At 52.9% G+C, this 17,626-nt stretch overlaps 1 protein-coding gene across 1 annotated transcript in view; it reads right to left on the bottom strand.

Annotated features, from left to right (window-relative positions):
* CARD11 (caspase recruitment domain family member 11) overlaps positions 1-17,626 on the bottom strand; it is a 115,736-nt gene that overhangs the window by 27,663 nt on the left and 70,447 nt on the right. Inside the window, 8 exon segments of the mRNA XM_049639339.1 lie at positions 54-230; positions 1,902-2,099; positions 2,711-2,836; positions 3,345-3,497; positions 4,382-4,561; positions 7,399-7,724; positions 8,759-8,896; positions 10,539-10,751. Coding sequence (XP_049495296.1) covers positions 54-230; positions 1,902-2,099; positions 2,711-2,836; positions 3,345-3,497; positions 4,382-4,561; positions 7,399-7,724; positions 8,759-8,896; positions 10,539-10,751 — 1,511 coding nt within the window.

Genomic DNA, 17,626 nt, shown 5'->3' with positions numbered 1-17,626 from the left:
CCCCCCCCCCCCCCCCCCAGCCTGTGCCCCCGTGCCCTTCCACGTGCCGCTACCTGGATGCCCTTCAGATTCATCCTGCGCTTGGGGGGGTGACAGGGCAGGAAGTATCTGCTGTCTTCTGGTGACTCCTCTGAGGTTGACGAGTCGTCGGCTTCCTGACCGTTGGTCCTGGGGCTGGCGTCCCCGAAGTTCTGAGAGATGATGGCCACTGGCAGGTTCCTGGGCAGACTCTGGGGCCGGGGGAAGCCAATGAGGCCCCCAGCTTCAAACTCAGGACGGCCCACTCTTCTCCCTGACCCCCACGACCCCTCGGTGCCCAGGCTCGTGGTTCCAGCCCCACCCGCTCCTCCTCACCAGCCTCCTGTCCCCGTCTCCCCGTGGGGACGTCCCCCTAGCGGGTCTCTGCCCCTGGGGCCTGTCGTGTGGCCTCCATACGTCGAGGTGCAGCCCCGGGGCTGAGCTGCAAACACAGAACCCGCTGCCGACCGATGGAACGAGCCCAGAAGCAGCGCAGGCCCCGTCCTCGTGCCTCGGGCCGAGCCGCGGGGGCAGCGACTCTCTCCCAGGTGCCCCCCAGATCCGCACCACCTTCGTGCTGCCGCCTCCAGACCCACGGCGCCTTGCCTTCTCCGCACAAAATCCGTCCGGGTCCCCGAATAACTGGGCCTGAGCGCACGACTCGGCTAGCTCCTGCTGCCCGTCCCCGCCTCCCCCTCCCATCACGACCCGCCGCTAGCATGCTGCGTGTGGCACCGCGGGCCTCGCTCAGGCCACCCGGGGCCTGGAACGAGGCCCCGTCCTTCCTCACCCAGCCGGGCGCCCCCACAGCTTTCGTCTGTCCACTGAGCAGACGCTCCGGGCCCTGCCCGATGTCGGGCGCCGGGTTATGGGCTTCACGGAGAAACAGTACAACTGCCCAGAGGGCCGACAGGGTAACAGACGCTCCTGTCTCCATCACGGGGGCCGGCGGAGGCCCGACGGAGAGAGCCACGCCTCGGCCCAGACCACAAGGGGCAGACCTTGGGCAGGGGGAGCCGGGGCAGCACTGCGAGCGGGGGGGCCCGAGGCCACCCCCAGCTTGTCCGAAGGGGGTCTTGCCCGAAACCCTGACGGAGCGGAGGCCTCCTCCCCCGGGGACCCCACGGCCCAAACCCAACACGTGATTTACAATTTGTGTTGAAGTGTCATGTTCCCGGATCTGCCTCCGGTGCTAGACTGGTGTCCTCAGAGGGTCTCACCCCCGTTTCCCCGGGGCCACCGACCGGTGGTGCCCTCAGCTGCTGGGGTCTGGGTTCCTTCCTCGGTCAATGAGGACAGTGATCACACCTTCCTGGCAGGACAGGTCTGTGGGCTACGGGGGCCCGCAGGCAGATGGCACTCAGCACAGCACCTGTGTGTGACCGCGCGTGACCCCCGCTGCTACGACAAGGACGAGGTCCTCTGCTCTGATGGCAGCGCTCATTCATTCCCGGGACCCTGCGGGGACTAGTGCTCGGAGCTTTGTGCCACCCGGAAAGGACAGCGTCCTCACAGGCACTAGGGACTTCAGGGGGGGCACAGGGCATCTGAAACCCAGTGACCGTCCACATGTCAGTGGCTCTGCCGGGAGCCTAATGGTCACTATGGTCAAACGAGGAGGAGCTGAGGCTACTGGGTGAAGTGACTTGTCTAAACTCGGGGAGCAAGTAGCCCGGACGGGGTTTTACCCTGCACTTTCCAAGTTCAAAGTTCGTAACTTGTACTCTGTGGTGTGCACGTGCAGGAGGGTTAAGGCCGTGGGGTCTCCTGGGTGCGGCAGGGAAGGGCCGCTGCACAGGGGCGGTGACCCTGCTGGGCCACCGGCGGTGTGGGAGGCCCTGGTGGCAGGTGCGGGGGACACGCCCAGCCCGGTGCAGCCCCACCTGGTCGAGGCTGCCGCTGTCCTTGGACAGGCGCCGAAGCTTGCTCTCCAGGTTGACGATGCAGGCCTCCCGCCGGACCATCTCGATTCTCATCTCGTCATTCCTCTCCTCCAGCTCTCGGATTTGCTTCCTGTACTTGTCCTTCTCGATCAAGCACTGCGAGTACTGGGTCTGCGCTTCGTCCCGGGAATGGAAGGCCTGCGGGGGGCGGGCGGGGAAGGGGGCAGGGGGTTGGGGAGGACAAGGCCGCTGTGGTTCTTTACCCCGCCTGCACCACCCAAATCAGAAGCGGGACACCCATTTCCCGGCCCAGGGGTCGGCCACGTCGGCTCCCGCTCTTTTCTCGACCCCAACTCTTGGGCGTTTAAATCGCTACTTTCCTCAACAGGATGGGGGCGCCTGGGTGGCTCAGTCGGTTGAGCGTCCGACTCCGGCTCAGGGCATGGTCTGGCGGTTTGCGGGTTCGAGCCCCGCGTCGGGCTTTCTGCAGTCCGTGCAGAGCCCGCTTCGGATCCTCTGCCCCCCTGTCTGCCCCTCCCCTACTTCCCGCTCTCTCTCAAAAATAAATAAACGCTTCTTAAAAAAGGAAAAAAAAAAAAAACCAGTGCAGGTGATGGCTGCTACGCGTCCCGCGGCTTCCAGGAGCCCGGGGCGGCCCTGAGGGACGGGGTGGTGGTGCCCTCAGCGCCCCCAGGTGGGGGCAGGGAGGGGCGGGGCTTCCCCGGAGCCACACATCTGATGGGCCAGGGCCCGAACGCGGCCGTCTGACCCAGACCCCGGCTCTTGCCCGGCTCCGGCCCTGCCCGCACCTGGTCCCGCTCGCGCTCCACCTCCTCCAGCTGCAGCATGACGGTGCTCATGCGGTGCTTGTACATCTCGCAGTCCTTGCTCAGCGTCGAGCACTTCAGCTCCAGGTCCTCCTTTTCCTCCAGGTACTGCACACCACGGGGAGAGGCCGGTGCTCGCACCCAGCGCTCGGCCGCTCCGTGGCAGCCGTCTCCCGCCGGCGCCTCCCGGCCGGCCCGTCCCGCCCCGCATCGCACGTCCTTCTGACGCCCGTCTGGGTGGCGGGGGCCACGGGAGCCGGCCAAGTGACCGAGACGTGCCTCACACCCACCGTGCGCCAGGGACTGCCGGGCCGGGGGCGGGCGGGACAGGGCAGAGACCGTGCGCCCTCCCCGCCCCGACTGCAGGCCACGGAAGGCAGAGGCCAGGGGGACGCTTGCAACAATTGACAGATAACTGCGAGGTGCCAAGGCCGGCACGCGTGGGGAATCTGTCCTGGGGTCAGACCTGGTCTCCAGAGGACAGCCGGAGGGCCGGGGAGGTCTCACAAGCACGCAGGAGCGCACAGGGGCTCCCTGGTGAGAAGGCCGGCCCGAGGGCACTGGCTGCGGGGGGGGGGGGGGGGGGGGGGGCGCCCCTCCACCCTGGGGCTCCCACCTTGTCCCGCAGCTCCTCTGCCTGGCGGACCTCCTCCTGCAGGTTGTAGATCTTGTTGACGAGCTCCTGCCGGTCCTCCAGAGCCTCCTTGCGGTCGTGCTCCAGGATGTCCAGGATGGCCTTGTCCGAGTCGGGCAGGCTGCGCTTCCCGGCCTGGGGGGGTGGTTAACCATGCTGGGTGGGGTGCGGCGGGGGGCCCGGGGGACCGGGAAGGCAGGGCACAGCAGAGCCCGCCACGGGCACCGTGAGGGCAGGAGACTCTGTGCCAGGGAAGCAGGGAAAGAGTCGCTGTCTCTTGGGATCCTTAAGCAGCTTATTATTTAAGAATTTTATCACCTGGAAAGAAGCATAAACCCCACTCCTGCTCAGGAACATCCCGATGCCTATTGTTCTGTACTTGCTCTTATCAGAGCCGAGAGGAGCAGTGCTGTCTGTCCAGACATTTCACAGGTGAAACGTGAAGCGAAGACAGGGCTGATCCCCCGTCCCGATGCTTCCCCTGAAATATCAATTAATCTGCTTCGATTAACCCAGATTCATTCTCTGCTCCAAATCCTCACCTCCAACACCAGGCAGCCGATCCCGGGGGAGTAACTGAGGGGGGGAGCGGAGAGAGAGCCTTTCTTCCTCTCCTTGCAGATGTGTTCGGGGCTGCTACCCTTCCCCTACCTCCTCTCTCACCCCTGTAAACCGTTCTGTGGTGGGAAACGCACGGAGACCCCTGATGTTTTAACGAATCCCAGGGAGCTGAGAGTTGAATTTCTCGGGATCTTTAAGGGCAGCTGGGTTTGTCACAGAGCCCGGGCGGCGGCCTCCGTGGGAACGGACACGAATGACGGACACCCTGTCCCAAGTATCACCTCACCTAACGTCACGCTCCTGAGAAGCGGGCGGTGTGGCCACCCTGCTGTACGGAGGGGGAAACCGAGGCACCCAGGGATGACGCGAATGGCCGAGGGGCCCTGAGGTCGGCAAGAGGGGCTGACGCCCAGACCGGGCTCGGCCCCTTCCGTACGCAGCCCTGCCCCGGCCCTCACCTGGATGATGGACTGCAGCTCTTGGATTTTGGTCTTCAGCATCTCGTTCTCCCGCTCCAGTTCCAGGACCTGCTCCCTCTTGGGCCGATTCTCAATGTCGTTCTTCAGTTTCAGCGACTGGTTCCTTTCCAGCTTACACTCCTCCTCCATCTTATTCAACCGGTGCTTGAGCTGGTCGATCTGAAACGCCCAAGGTGCCCCGGGGAGAAGGAGGGAGAAGCAGCACTCCCCCAGACCCCGGTGGGCTTTCCGCACAAGCTGAGTGATGCCCGCCCCACCCCCCCTCTTCCAGGCAGCAACGGGGAAGGGCTCAAAGAAACCTTTCCCGGCAAAACACAGCACCGCTTCCTTGTGGATGAGACCTCCTGACCTGCTAATTTAAGAGAGTTCCGAAAAGTCCCTTAGCAACTTCCCCGGGGTAACTTTTATGGGGTGGACCAGACTGCAGAATGGGGGAAGGTGTCTCCCCCCCAGGTATGGAATCCACTCCAGTGCCTTTCTTGGTGGCCCTGAGTCTGATTCTCAGACTCGGGGTCTCCCCTCAAGAACCCACGTTATCTACAGGGAGCGAGGTGGCCAAGAGCTCAGGGTTCTGGGCTCTGCCGCCCTGACTTGACCCCAGAGCAGCCGTACAGGTTTGTCCCCGCGGGTTTCCCACAAAATTCTATCTGGACAAGCTTCGCACTGATGCGAAAAGAACAGCATGAGGCTCTCTGGATTCGCAGCGTCTCTGACCTAAAGGACCGACCCGCAGGGCTGAAAGAGTGGCTTCGTAGACGAGGTCGTGACTACATCTGGAAATGGGGCAAGTGGCTATGTGCTGAGCTTTACCCCTCGAGAGGGGAGCGTCAGGGAGCGGGACCAGGAGAAGACTTCTCAGACCTTTGTCACTAAGCGTGCCTGCCTCCCTAAACTGATCGACCACATAAAACATCCGAATCAAGACTGTTTTCAAGGGCTGCAGGGAAGTGGGGGACCCAAGGGGTGAGCACCCTTTCTCAATAAAGGCTTGGCGATAGGGGAGAAGGATCGCAAGATGCCTCGCAGGCAGGGGGTGGTGGCTTTCAGCAAGGAACTACTGTGGCGCCCCCGTGGAAGGGAAGCGAGAAAGAGAGAGGCACGCAAGGAAGCGGTCTGGGGCTCGAGAATGACCTAGGGACTCTGCTGGCCAGATGTTCTTTCACGTTCTAGGCACGTGTCTCACTATTACCACATCTCCAAGGAAATACAACGCAGGACAAAGTCATAGAAGAGAAACTCGTAAGTCGCTGCCATAGGTTCATGTCTCTGAACCCTAGCTACAACAGCACAGACACCTCTCCTCCTGGTCACGCGCAAAAAAAGAAAAAAAAAATCCTCCTCGGCATCTTGGAAGGTCAGTCCCAGGGCCCGGTGCTGGGTCCAGATCCCCAGTCCCATCCAAGTGGGCATGGAGGGCTAGCACGACAGGGTGCTTCCTGGGCCAGCCGCTCTGCCAAAGACTTATAGTGCTGGGTTTCAGCAATCCTAGGGCACAGGGGTCGTTTTCATTACTGCCGTTGACAAATGAGGAAACCGAGGCCAAAAGCCAACTCAGGGACAAAGCCAGAGGCCAGGAGTCAGATTCAAACTCAAATGTACAGGACCTCAAGGCTCGTGGCTTTTGACAGAAATGGTCTACTGCCTGCTACGTCACTGACTTAATTCACCTGAATCCTAGTGCATTGTTTACTGATCTGTCTGCTTCAACTAAATTGTAAGTGACCCGAGCAGAAGTCGGGTTATTTATCCCCGTGTCCCCCCAGTGCTTAGCACTGTGCCTTACACATGGCAGGTGCTTCATAAATATTCCGAGTCTATTTTCCACCCAGCAGCCAGAGTAATCCTTCTAGATATAAATCAGTTGTCACTCTCCAGCTCTCAATCCCTCAGTGGCTTCCCATCACGAATAGAGTAAGTTCCAAAGGTCTTACCATGCCCTTACGAGCCGGACCTTGGCCATCTCTCTGTGCCCCTTGCTCACGTGGCTCTGGCCCCTATCGGCACTCTCGCTGGTTCTCCAGCGAGCACGCCCCCTACTTGGGGCCTTTTATTTGTTCTTTGCTCTTCCCCAGGGCCTCACGTGGCCGGCTCCCTCTCTGTCCTCAGACCTCTACTCATGCATTCCCTTCTCAGAGACCCTTCTTGACCATCCTTGTTAAAAGAGCGAGCCCCACTCCCTATCCTCACTCTTTTCTTCCTTCTTCTTAATAGCACTTATTACTACCAGCTCTTTATGTATTTGTTTTCTGATTAGCATGTGAGCTCCGTGACAGCCGGGCCTTGGTCTTGAGTTATGCATCCCTGGAAAAGAGCCTGGTGCAGGGCGGCACTCAGTAAATTAAAGGGATGAATGAGTTAAGCAAATGCTCCTTCCCCTTCTCCATTTTGGAGGTAAACTCGTTAATGACATCAATCATTTGGCTGGTGGATTGTTCACCGATAAGCGTATCGACCGCCCCACGGTGCCATGCTGAGCTCTGCGGATACAGCTGAGCAGAGTCTTGGTCTAAAAGACGAGGGCTCCGTCCGTCTCCTCGCTGGTTTTCCCGGGAGCCACTCACTCGCAGTCTAGGCCCCTGGGTTCTCCACCTCACCACCTCACCCGGCTTTGCACAGGACTGCGAGCGCAGGTCTGCACATGCGCACGGTGGCTCTGGGCCCCAGCAGGTGGCAGGGAGCCCCAGTGGGTCCGTGTGCGCATGTCTGCACCTTCGTCTGGAGGGTTCATTGGGGAGGGGCGAGGCGGAGGCAGCTCGAGCAGGGGCGGGAAGGCCCACTGGGTCCGTGTGCGCATGTCTGCACATGCGCGGGGTGGCTCCGGGCCCCGCACCGGCGCCAAGCCGCGCTGGGTAGGCCTGCGCAGGCGCACGGCGGGTGCAGGCACCCCCGCCCGCGGAGAACACCGTGCCCTCCCGTCCCCCTCGCCCAGCGGACCGAGCGGCGCCGGCGGCCCGTGTGCGCCTCGAGCCCGCGGGCCCCCCGCGCCTGCCGCTCACCTCGAGTTGGAGGTCTCGGCTCCTCATGACCGCCATGTTCTTCTCCTCGCTGAGCTGGGCGTAGCGCATGGCCAGGTTGTAGTTGTCGTCCTTCACCTTGACCAGCTCGTCGTTGTAGCTGTCGCGCTCCTCCTTCATCTTGTAGTACCGCTCCTGGAAGGTCAGCAGCTCCACCCGCGTCAGCGTCAGCTGCTTCTTCTCGTCCTCCAGCTGGCGCGACTTGGCCAGCAGCTCGCACCGCTGCAGGTCCTTGGCCTTCATCTGCTGCTGCAGCTTGATGACCTCGTTCATCAGGAAGTGCGTGAGGCCCTCGTGGCCCTCCTCCACTGCGGAGAGGTGGGCAGAGCGGAGGGGGTCCCGTTGGCTCCCGCACGCACCGACGCGTCAGCGAGCTGCCACTGCCCCCCAGGCCCCGGGCTCTCGGGGCGAGCCAGAGGGCCTCGGCCGGGCTTCCGGCAGGAAGCGGACGCACACGGACCCGGCAGACGATCTCGCACGGACAGAACCCCAGACGGAGAGGCTTCCGCAGAGAAGAGGCGCGGGGGCTATGAACGCGGGCAGCAGGGGGCCAGATCCAGCCTGGTGGGCAGAGGGCTCGGAAGGCTCCCCGACGGTGGAGCTGAAAGGCCGAGGGAGTTAAACACGTTCTAGAAAGGTGGAAAAACACTGCCAAAGCCCTACGGGGAGGACGGGGGCACTTGGCACGTTTAGGAAACCGAAGGCAGACCGAAGTGGCTGCAGTCCGGAGAGAGGGAGAGGCAGAGCGAGGCTGGGAGTGTCAGCCGGGGCGGGAGCCCGTGGGCTTGGTGGGCCCCAGCGAAGGCCTGGGCCTTTAGTTGGATGCCGTGGAAACCCGCGGAAGGTTTCCGGAGGGGAGGGCAACACGAGGAGTGGAGAAAGCAGGGAGCAGAGCGGGGATGGGGCTGGAGGAGTGTGGACTGGGGTAGTGGGGGAGATGGGCAGAAGGCTGTTCCGAGAACATTTAGGGAGGGAAGCTAAGGCGATTACCAAGGGCTCTGGCCCAGGGATATTGGCAAGACAGTAGGCAAGGCAAGGACCAGATCCAGGGGGTAGCGCGAACTTCTGTTCCACGCCACCAGCATTCCCTGGGGGATGTTCCGTGAACACCCACTTCTCTTGGCTCCTGCTGTGGTTTCCCTGTCGTCTGTCCTTGATCATCAGGCAGAAATGAGTGGTTGACAGCCCACAAGTGCCACAGGGACACTGTCATAACGTCATAGATTCATAGCTTTAGAAGTGTCCTACCAGTGGACACACACACACACACACACACACACACACACGTACGCGTACGCACTTCTGCCAGAGTTCAGATACTCCTGATGGCAAAGCCTCTTACCCACAATGGTAGAGAATCTCCGGGTGGGCTCCTTTCCAGTCACCAGTTTGTACAGTTCTGGGTAGTAAAATTCCAGGCTCTCCAAGAAGACCACATAGCCCCTCTGGCCCTTTGTATGTAGAATATCCAACAGTCGGCCTAGGGGGACGGAAGTGGGCCCGGTGAGAAGACAAGTACGGTTCTGACTGGGCGCAGGTCTCCGTAGCCAGTCTTATCCTGGGCTCACATCCCTCGGTAAACTCTAAGAAGACAGCCTCGCCGCATCCTGTCACTCTCGAGCTGTATCTGGGAGTCCAGATACCATCAATCAAAGTGCCAGGCCCTCAACAGGGATTCAGTGGCTGTTAGTTTTCCTTTCTCTAAGAAATTGGTAGAACGAGGATAAATGGAATTGCGGTTACGGGAAACCCACGGTTTCAAAGAGCTTCCCAATTGACCCGGGCTAAAATTAACCATACAGACCCCAGGTCTTCTGTGATTGAAGGAGGTTGGAAGTACAACAGCAATTACAGAAAATGTATGGTTTTCTGAGATTCAGAGCAGGAAGACGGATCTGTGGGCGGAGAGCTGGGAAGTCCCAGGAAGCAGGCACAGCTCCACGATTTGGGGGATTATCTCCTGGTCCGGAAACATCTCTAACCTTAACGTAATTTGCTCAGCGTTTCCGTTTCTCTCCTCATTCCACTCGTCACTTAACATTTCTTGGCCCTTCCTCAAACGTTTTATTTTCAGATAGTTCTTCCTGGGAGGTCCCCAAACTCTCTACCTTTCCCCCAGGAAAGACGTGATAAATAAGTTTCATCTCGTGTTAACTGATTGTTTGGTGAAGCTGCCTGGAGCATGTGTTGAGAGGGATTCTGAAGTGACACGGGAGCCCAGTAGGAAAGCAAGCTGTGATTAGTGACGTCTGTCATGTATGCAAAAGAGAGTCACAGCGTTTGAGCTACTTATCGCCGGGCGTACTGTGGGGAAGTGATTTTCAAACCTTTTCAACTGTGAGCCACAGAAAGAAATGTATGTTACATCATGGCCTTGTGCATACAGGTGTTTATACACACGTGTGTATGTGTGTGTGTGTGTATATATATATATATATATATATATATATATATATATATATATATGGAACCAAAACAACTTTACAAACCTTACCCATACCTTTGAAGAATGTGATAAAGTGTCGTGGACCCCTGGACAGTCTGGAAAAGTCTCAGGATGGTATTTTTAAACAGATAAAAAGGAATTGGATGATAAAGGGAATCAATTCTAATAAGACGCCGTTATCAAATATTAAATTTGCGATTCAGTAATAAAAGTGCTCCTTTGCCAATGCATTAACACCATCTCTTGGCTGGTGTGAGAACCACTATAACTTTGAGGGCGAGATGAGTGGAAATGGCGTTTTGGAAGAGCTGTAACAGCTGCGGTGAGGTATGAAGATATCTGTAATTCTTATTGTTGCCATACAGCGTCACAGGCACTGCTAATCACTACCGTGATTTACTGCCTACCTACATTCATAATTGATGGAGACGCTAAATCTCACTTTAGGCTAGTAATATAAAGATGCAACCCCCCCCCCCCCATCCAAGTTCACGGACCCTCTCAATTCTGCATAGAGGGTTTGGTTGGGGGGACGGGGTGGGCAGAAGTCTGTTGACGCCTGTTTAAAAATCCCTGACCTGGAGACATTTGGCTTTGGTACAGCCCACTAGAGCGCATTTCCTGAAGCTGTCACAAGAGGTCGCCCCCCTCTCCCCCCGGGGGTTCCTAAGGTCACCTGCCCGGTTGATCTTGGACGGCAGCATGGGCGCACTGAGCACTTCGTCCTCATCCTGCTCATCGATGACCTTGCACTGGCGCAGGTAGGGGGTGAGCTTGGCTGGGTTGATGTAGCGACTCAACATGTGCCGGTTGCACTCCACGTTCTCCCACAAGGCGTCCTCCTCATCCTTCAGTGTCTCCATATAGTCGTCCGTCTCTGGCCCTCCTCCTTTTTTGGACGTAAGCCCCGACAAGGTTAATAAAGGAGCCTCCCTGGAATAGCTCCATGAACTCTTTTAGTGTGAGCTCTAGAATATGTTGTTGAGTTAAAAAAAAGTAGACCCCAGTACATATGGCATTTTACCTCTTACTTTGGAATGGAAAGGACACGAACGCAGATATATTTTTCTTATATGCTACACATAAACAATGGACAAATAAGCCATAAAATTTTTTAAAAATTATTTATGGAGAGAGGGCGGAAGTTTTGCAGTTGGGAGTATATCCTTTCCATCCAAGTTTTTATATCTTACTAAGAATTTATCTTCCCCCAAACAATATATACTATTGTTTTTTGTTTTACAATTTCACGTAAAAGACATCATATTGTATGCTTCCTTGTTTCCTTCTTGAACTTGCTTTTTTCTCTCTACATCTTTTGAGATTTATCTACCTTGATACATACAGATCTAATTCATTTTTTTTTAAAGAAACAGTTTTATTGAGATATAATTCATGTGCCACAGGACTCACCTTTTAAAATCCAATGGGTACAATCCAGTAGTTTTTAGTATATTCAGAGTTGTGCAATCATTACAATTAATTTTAGAACATTTTCATCATCAACCCCAAAAGAAACGCCATCACCCCATTAGCTGTCTCCTCCCCTTCTCCCTCCAGCACCTGTCCCCCAGTGGGAGGCACCCACTAATCTACTTTCTGTCTCTACAGATTTATCTATTCTGGATGTTTCATAGGAGTGGAATCACACAACAGATGGTCTTCTGTGACTGGCTCCTTTCACTGAGCAGAACGTTTTTTTAAAAAATTAAAAAAAAATGTCATGTTTATTTTTGAGAGAGAGAGAGCGAGACAGAGCGAGAGAGAGACGTAGTGTCAGCAGGGGAGGGGCAGAGGGAGAGGGAGACACAGAATCTGAAGCAGCTCCAGGCTCTGAGCTGTCAGCACGGAGCCCCACGCGGGACTCGAACCCACGAACCGTGAGACCACGAACTGAGCTGAAGTCGGACGCTTAACCGACTGGCCCACCCAGGCGCCTCGAGTAGAACATTTCGACGGCTCATCCATGCTGTAGCATATTTCAACACTTCATTTCTTCCTACTGATGATTAATTTTTCACTGTATGGCCACATCACATCGTTTATCCATCCACTGGTGAACGTTTGGGTGGCTTCTATTTATTGGCTATTATAAATTAGGTTGTTATGAAGAGACATGTATGGGTTTTTGTGTAGACCTATGTTTTTATATGCCGTGGGCAGATACGGAGATGGGGAAAAGCTGAGCCACACGGAAAGCCCACGGTTTACATTCTGAGGAACTGGCAGAGTGCCTGCACCAATTTACATTCCTGCTAGCAACGTCCGAGGGCTGTGTTAACCACATCCTTGCCAACACTTGTGGTTGTCTGTCTTTTCACTCTGGCCATCTGCGTGGGTGGGAAGTAGTAGGTCAGGGTGGTTTTCATTCGCATTTCTTTAATGACTAATGACGTTGAGCATCCTTTCATGTGCATATTGACCATCTGTGTTCAAACCCTTTGTCCATTTTTAAATTGGGTTGTTTGTCCTTATTATTAAGTGGTAGGAATTCTTTATGTGATCTGCCTTAAGTCCCTCCTCAGATATGTGATTTGTAAGCATTTCCTCCCATTCTGTTGGTTATATTTTCACTTTCTTAAAGGGTTTATTTGCAGCACAAAAGCTTTTAGTTTTTTTTTTTTAATTTTTAAACGTTTTTATTTATTTTTGAGAGACAGAGGGAGACAAAGTGTGAGCAGGGGAGGGGCAGAGAGAGAGAGAAAGACACAGAATCTGAAGAGGCTCCAGGCTCTGAGCTGTCAGCACAGAGCCCGACACGGGGCTCGAACTCACAAGCCATGAGATCATGACCTGAGCTGAAGTCGGACGCTTAACCGACTGAACCACTCAGGCGCCCCCAAAAGATTTTAGTTTTGATGTAGTCCAGTTTATTTGGTGTATATCTAAAAGACCATTGCCTAACTCAAGGCTATGAAGAATTGCTTCTATTTTTTTCTAAGAGTTTTATCCTTTTAGCCCTTACATTTATGCCCATGATGCATTTTTTTTCAACTTTTTTTTTTTTTTTTTTTTTAATTTTTGGGACAGAGAGAGACAGAGCATGAACGGGGGAGGGGCAGAGAGAGAGGGAGACACAGAATCGGAAACAGGCTCCAGGCTCCGAGCCATCAGCCCAGAGCCTGACGCAGGGCTCGAACTCACGGACCGCGAGATCGTGACCTGGCTGAAATCGGACGCTTAACCGACTGCGCCACCCAGGCGCCCTGCCCATGATGCATTTTGAATTAATATTTGTCTATGGTGTGAGGTAAAGGTTCAAATGTTTCTTTCTTTTTTTTTTTTTTTTAAGTTTATTAATTTATTTTGAGAGAGAGAGAGAAAGCGTGAGTCAGGGAGGGGCAGAGAGAGAGGGACTCAGAGAATCCCAAACAGGCTCTGAGCTGTCAGCATGGAGCCTGACGCGGGGCTCAAACTCATGAACCGTGAGATCATGACCGGAGCTGAACTTGGGACACTTAACCGACTGAGCTGCCTAGGCACCCCTCAACTGTGTTCTTTTCAGGTGGATACTTAGTTGTCCCAACAAAATTTATTGAAAAGATTATTCTTTCCCCATTGAATGGCCTTGGCACCTTTGTCAAAAATCAACTTGTGTTTATTTCTGGGCTCTCATATCTACTGCGTTGGCCTATATGTCTGTTTATGCTAGCATCACACTGTCTTTGTTACCGTAGATGTGTAGTGAGTCTTGAAAAGTATGAGTCCTCTGATCTTGTTCCTTCCTTTTAACATTGTTTTGGTTAGTCACAGCCCCTTGCAATTCCATATGAATTTAAGGATCAATCTGCGAGAAAAAGTACTGGGGTTTTTGTTACTGAACCCACTGAATATGTAGATACACTTGGAGAGTATTATTATCTAACTGTATTGTCTTATGATCTATGAAGACGTGGTGTCTTTTCATTCATTTAGATCTTTCATTTCTTCCAGCAATGTTTTGTAGTTTTCAGGGTACAAGTCTTGAACTTCTTTTGCTAAATGTGTTGCGAAGTATTTTATTCTTTTTGATGACACCGTAGACGTGAACTGTTTTCTTCATTTCATTTGTGGGATGTTCACTGCTAGCGTATAAACACACAATTGATTTTTCTCTATTGATCTCTTATCCTGCAATGTGACCAAAATGATTTCTTAGTGCTAATAGTTTGCTGGTGGAATCCCTATGATTTTTCTCTATATGAGATAATGTCATCTACAGTTGGAGATAGTTTTACTTCCTTCTTTTCAATCTGAATGCCTTTTAATTCTTTTTCTTGTCTAACTGCCCTGGCTAGCACCTCCAGCACAATGCTAAATAGGAGTGGCAAGAATAGATAAGCTTGTCTTGTTCTTAATCTTAGGGGAAAAGCATCAATTCTTTTGTCATTAAGTATAATGCTGTTTGGTTGGGGGGGTGTAAGTGTGGGGGGAGTTTAGATACCCTTTATCAGGTTGGGAGATACCCTTACATTCCTGGTTTGTTGAGTGCTTTTGTCATGAAAGGGCATTTGATGTTACTCAGTGCTTTTTCTGCATCCATTAGGATTGCCATGTGGCTTTTGGTTTTGATTCTGTTAATATGGTGTATTACATTAATTGATTTTCAGGCACTAGAAAAACCTTGCATTCTTGATATAAAGCCCACTTAGTCATGGTGTGTAATTATTTTTATATGCTGTTGGATTCAATTTGGTAGCATATTTTTGAGGATTTTTGCATCTTTGTTCATAAAAGATATTAATCAGTAATTTTTTTTTTTTTACTTGTGATGGTTTTGATATTGGGGTAATACTGGCCTCATAGAATAGTTGGGAGATGTTCCCTGTTTTTATATTCTTTGGAAGAGTGTGTGTGAAGAGTTTTCTCCTTTGTTTGGTAGAATTCACCAAGGAGGACATCTGGGCCGAGGCTCTTCTTTGCAGGCAGGTTTTCGATTACTAATTCTTTGCTTGTTACAGGTCTGCTCAGATTTCCTGTGTTCCTTGAGTCAGTTTCAGCAGTTCGTGTCTTTGTAGGTATTTGTCCATTTCATCTGTTGTCTAATTTATTGGAAACAGTTGCCCATATTACTCCTTTACAGCGCTTTTATTTATGTAAGGTTGGTAGTAATGTTCTCTCTTTTATCTCTGATTCTGCTAATCAGAATCATGTTCTCCTGGAGCTATGTGCCCGTGAAACTCTAATGAGGGATGTTGTGCCTTCATTAGGGGGAACAAAGTATTTTAACTTCTCACTGTCCCTGCCATCATATTTTGAAACCAGGGCTTCTCTCTTCTCAGTTCCTAGCCTGTCATTCTTATGAGAGAGAGAGAGAGAGAGAGAGAGAGAGAGAGAGAGAGAGAGAGAAGGGGGGAGGGAGTGAGAAGCAGAGGGGGGAGGGAGAGGAAGGATACAAGGGGAGGGGGAGGGGGAGAGAAGGGGAGACCTCTTTCTTTTTCCCTTGGTCGGTCTAGCTAAAGTTTGTCAATTTTGTTATTTCAAAGGACCATCTTTTTACCTGAAGCTAGTGTAACCTTGTGTGTCAAATATTCTCAAATAAAAAAATAATAAAAAACAAGAAGAACCAACTTTTGGTTTCACTGCCTTCTCTCTATTGCCCTCCTCTAAGTCACTTATTTCTGTACTAATCTTTATTATTTCCTTCCTCCTGCTTACTTTGGGTTTAGTTTGCTCTTCTTTTTCTAGTTTCAAAAGGTGAAAAGCTAGGTTACTGACATCTTTTTAAATAAAAACACTGGGGCTACGAATTTCCCTTCAAGCACCACTTCAGCTGCATCCCTTACGCTTCGGGACGGTGCGTTTTTATTTTCATTCACCTCAAAGTAAGTTGTCTAATGTCTTTTCTGATTCCATCTTTGACCCACTAGTTATTTAGGAATGTGATGTTTACGTCCCCCCGTGTTTGTGAATTCCCCAAATCTCTTTGTTATTTATTTCCAATTTAGTGCTGTTGTGGTTGGAAAACGTACTCTGTATCATTTCAATCCTTTTAAGCTCGTTGACACTCGTTGTGTGGACCAGTGTGTGATCTACCTTGGACCGTGTTCCAGGTGTGTGCTTAAGAAGCAGGTGTCCTGCCGCCGTTGGGTGGAGTGCACTATGGATGTCAGTTACGTCTAGTCTGTGCACATGGTTGGTCGAGTCCTCTGTTTCCTTGTTGGTCTTCTAGCCAGTGGTTCCATCCGTTATTAAAAGTAGGGCACGAAAGCCTGCGACTATTCAGTTAAGTGTTCAGTTTGACCGTTTTATGTATTATTCCATTGCAAAAATCTGCTATAATTTATTTACCCATTTCTCTTCTGATAAATGTTTAATTTTCCCCAATGTTTTACGTGGACGTCCGCTTGGCACTGTTTGTAGGAGGAAACAATGGAAGCATCTGAGACACTTACCGGTAGGTACTCCACAATCCTTTTGTACTATTAACATCTTTAAAAACAATTTTTTTTAACGTTTGTTTATTTTTGGGAGAGAGAGAGAGAGCGAGCGAGCACGAGCGGGGGAGGGGCAGAGAGAGAGAGGGAGACACAGAATCCGAAGCAGGCTCCAGGCTCTGAGCTGTCAGCACGGACCCGACGCGGGGCTCGAACCCGCGAACAGACATCATGACCTGAGCCAAAATCGGATGCTTACCCGACTGAGCCACCCAGGCGCCCCCCAATGGAATAACATCTTAAAGGGATGTGGGGACATAAAAACATTCTAAGACATACTGGGTTTTAAAAAGGCAAGTTTCAGGGGCACCTGGGCGGCTCAGTCAGTTAAGCGTCCGACTCTTGGTTTTGGCTCAGGTCATGATCTCGTGGTTCGTGGGTTTGAGCCCCACGTCGGGCTCCTTGCTGATGGTGTGGAGCCTGCGTGGGATTCTCTCCCTCTTCCTCTTTCTGTTCCTCCCCCAACCCCTCTCAAAATAAAGAAATAAAACTTAAAAAAAAAAAAGCAAGGCAGGTTTCAGAATACATACATGTGGTATAATAATAATAATAAAAAAAAATTGGTCTTCGTCCTGGCTCCTGTCGCAGGCTCCCAGGACTTGTGGAACCCTCTGAGTGATGAGTGTCCTCTGATGCTAATGAGGTGACTCCTGGCTAAGGGGCCCCGAGATACCTTCCAGTGGCGGCTGGAGGCCAGGAAAACCATGTGCTTAGAGGGCTGTGACTTTCAGCCCCACATCCCTACCTCCAGGGAGGGGAGAGAGGCTGGAAAATGAGTTCAGTCATCAGGAGTGAATGATTTAATCAATCGTGGCTATGTTAATGAAACCCTGTGAAAAATCCTTCAACGGTGGGGCTCAAGGAGCTTCTGAGTCGGCGAATAAATGTGCCATCTGGGGGCGTGGCACACCTCAACCCCGTGGGGCAGAGGCTCCCACACTCGGGCCCCTTCTGGACTCCACCCTCTCTCGCCTTCCCTTGCTGCTCTTTGCGCCCCTTAAACTGTAATAGGAAGTATAACGTCCTTCTGGGGTGTGTGAGTCATTTCAGCAAAGTGCTGAAGCCGACAAGGGGCCATGGGAACCCCGGATTTGTGTGGAGCCACGTAGGTAAGGCTCCGCCAAGCGAGACTGTGATCCTACGGGTGTGTGCGCGTGCACGCAGAGAGAGGGAAGGGAGGGAGGAAGGGGGGGAAAAGGTTCCAGAGAACCCGATGATACCGACTGCGTCCCGGAAGAGGGATGCAAGTTCCGAGGTTAGGGCTCACGGAGGGCTCGGACATCATACTGTCTTAGTATTTACAACGGAGCACGTATGAGTGCGTTACTTGTACGGTCTGGGTGAAAAA

This window comes from Panthera uncia, chromosome E3, assembly GCF_023721935.1.
Source record: "Panthera uncia isolate 11264 chromosome E3, Puncia_PCG_1.0, whole genome shotgun sequence".
Classification (NCBI taxonomy): domain Eukaryota; kingdom Metazoa; phylum Chordata; class Mammalia; order Carnivora; family Felidae; genus Panthera; species Panthera uncia.
Note: the sequence above shows the minus strand (reverse complement) of the source record. Positions and strands in the feature narration are given on the sequence as shown.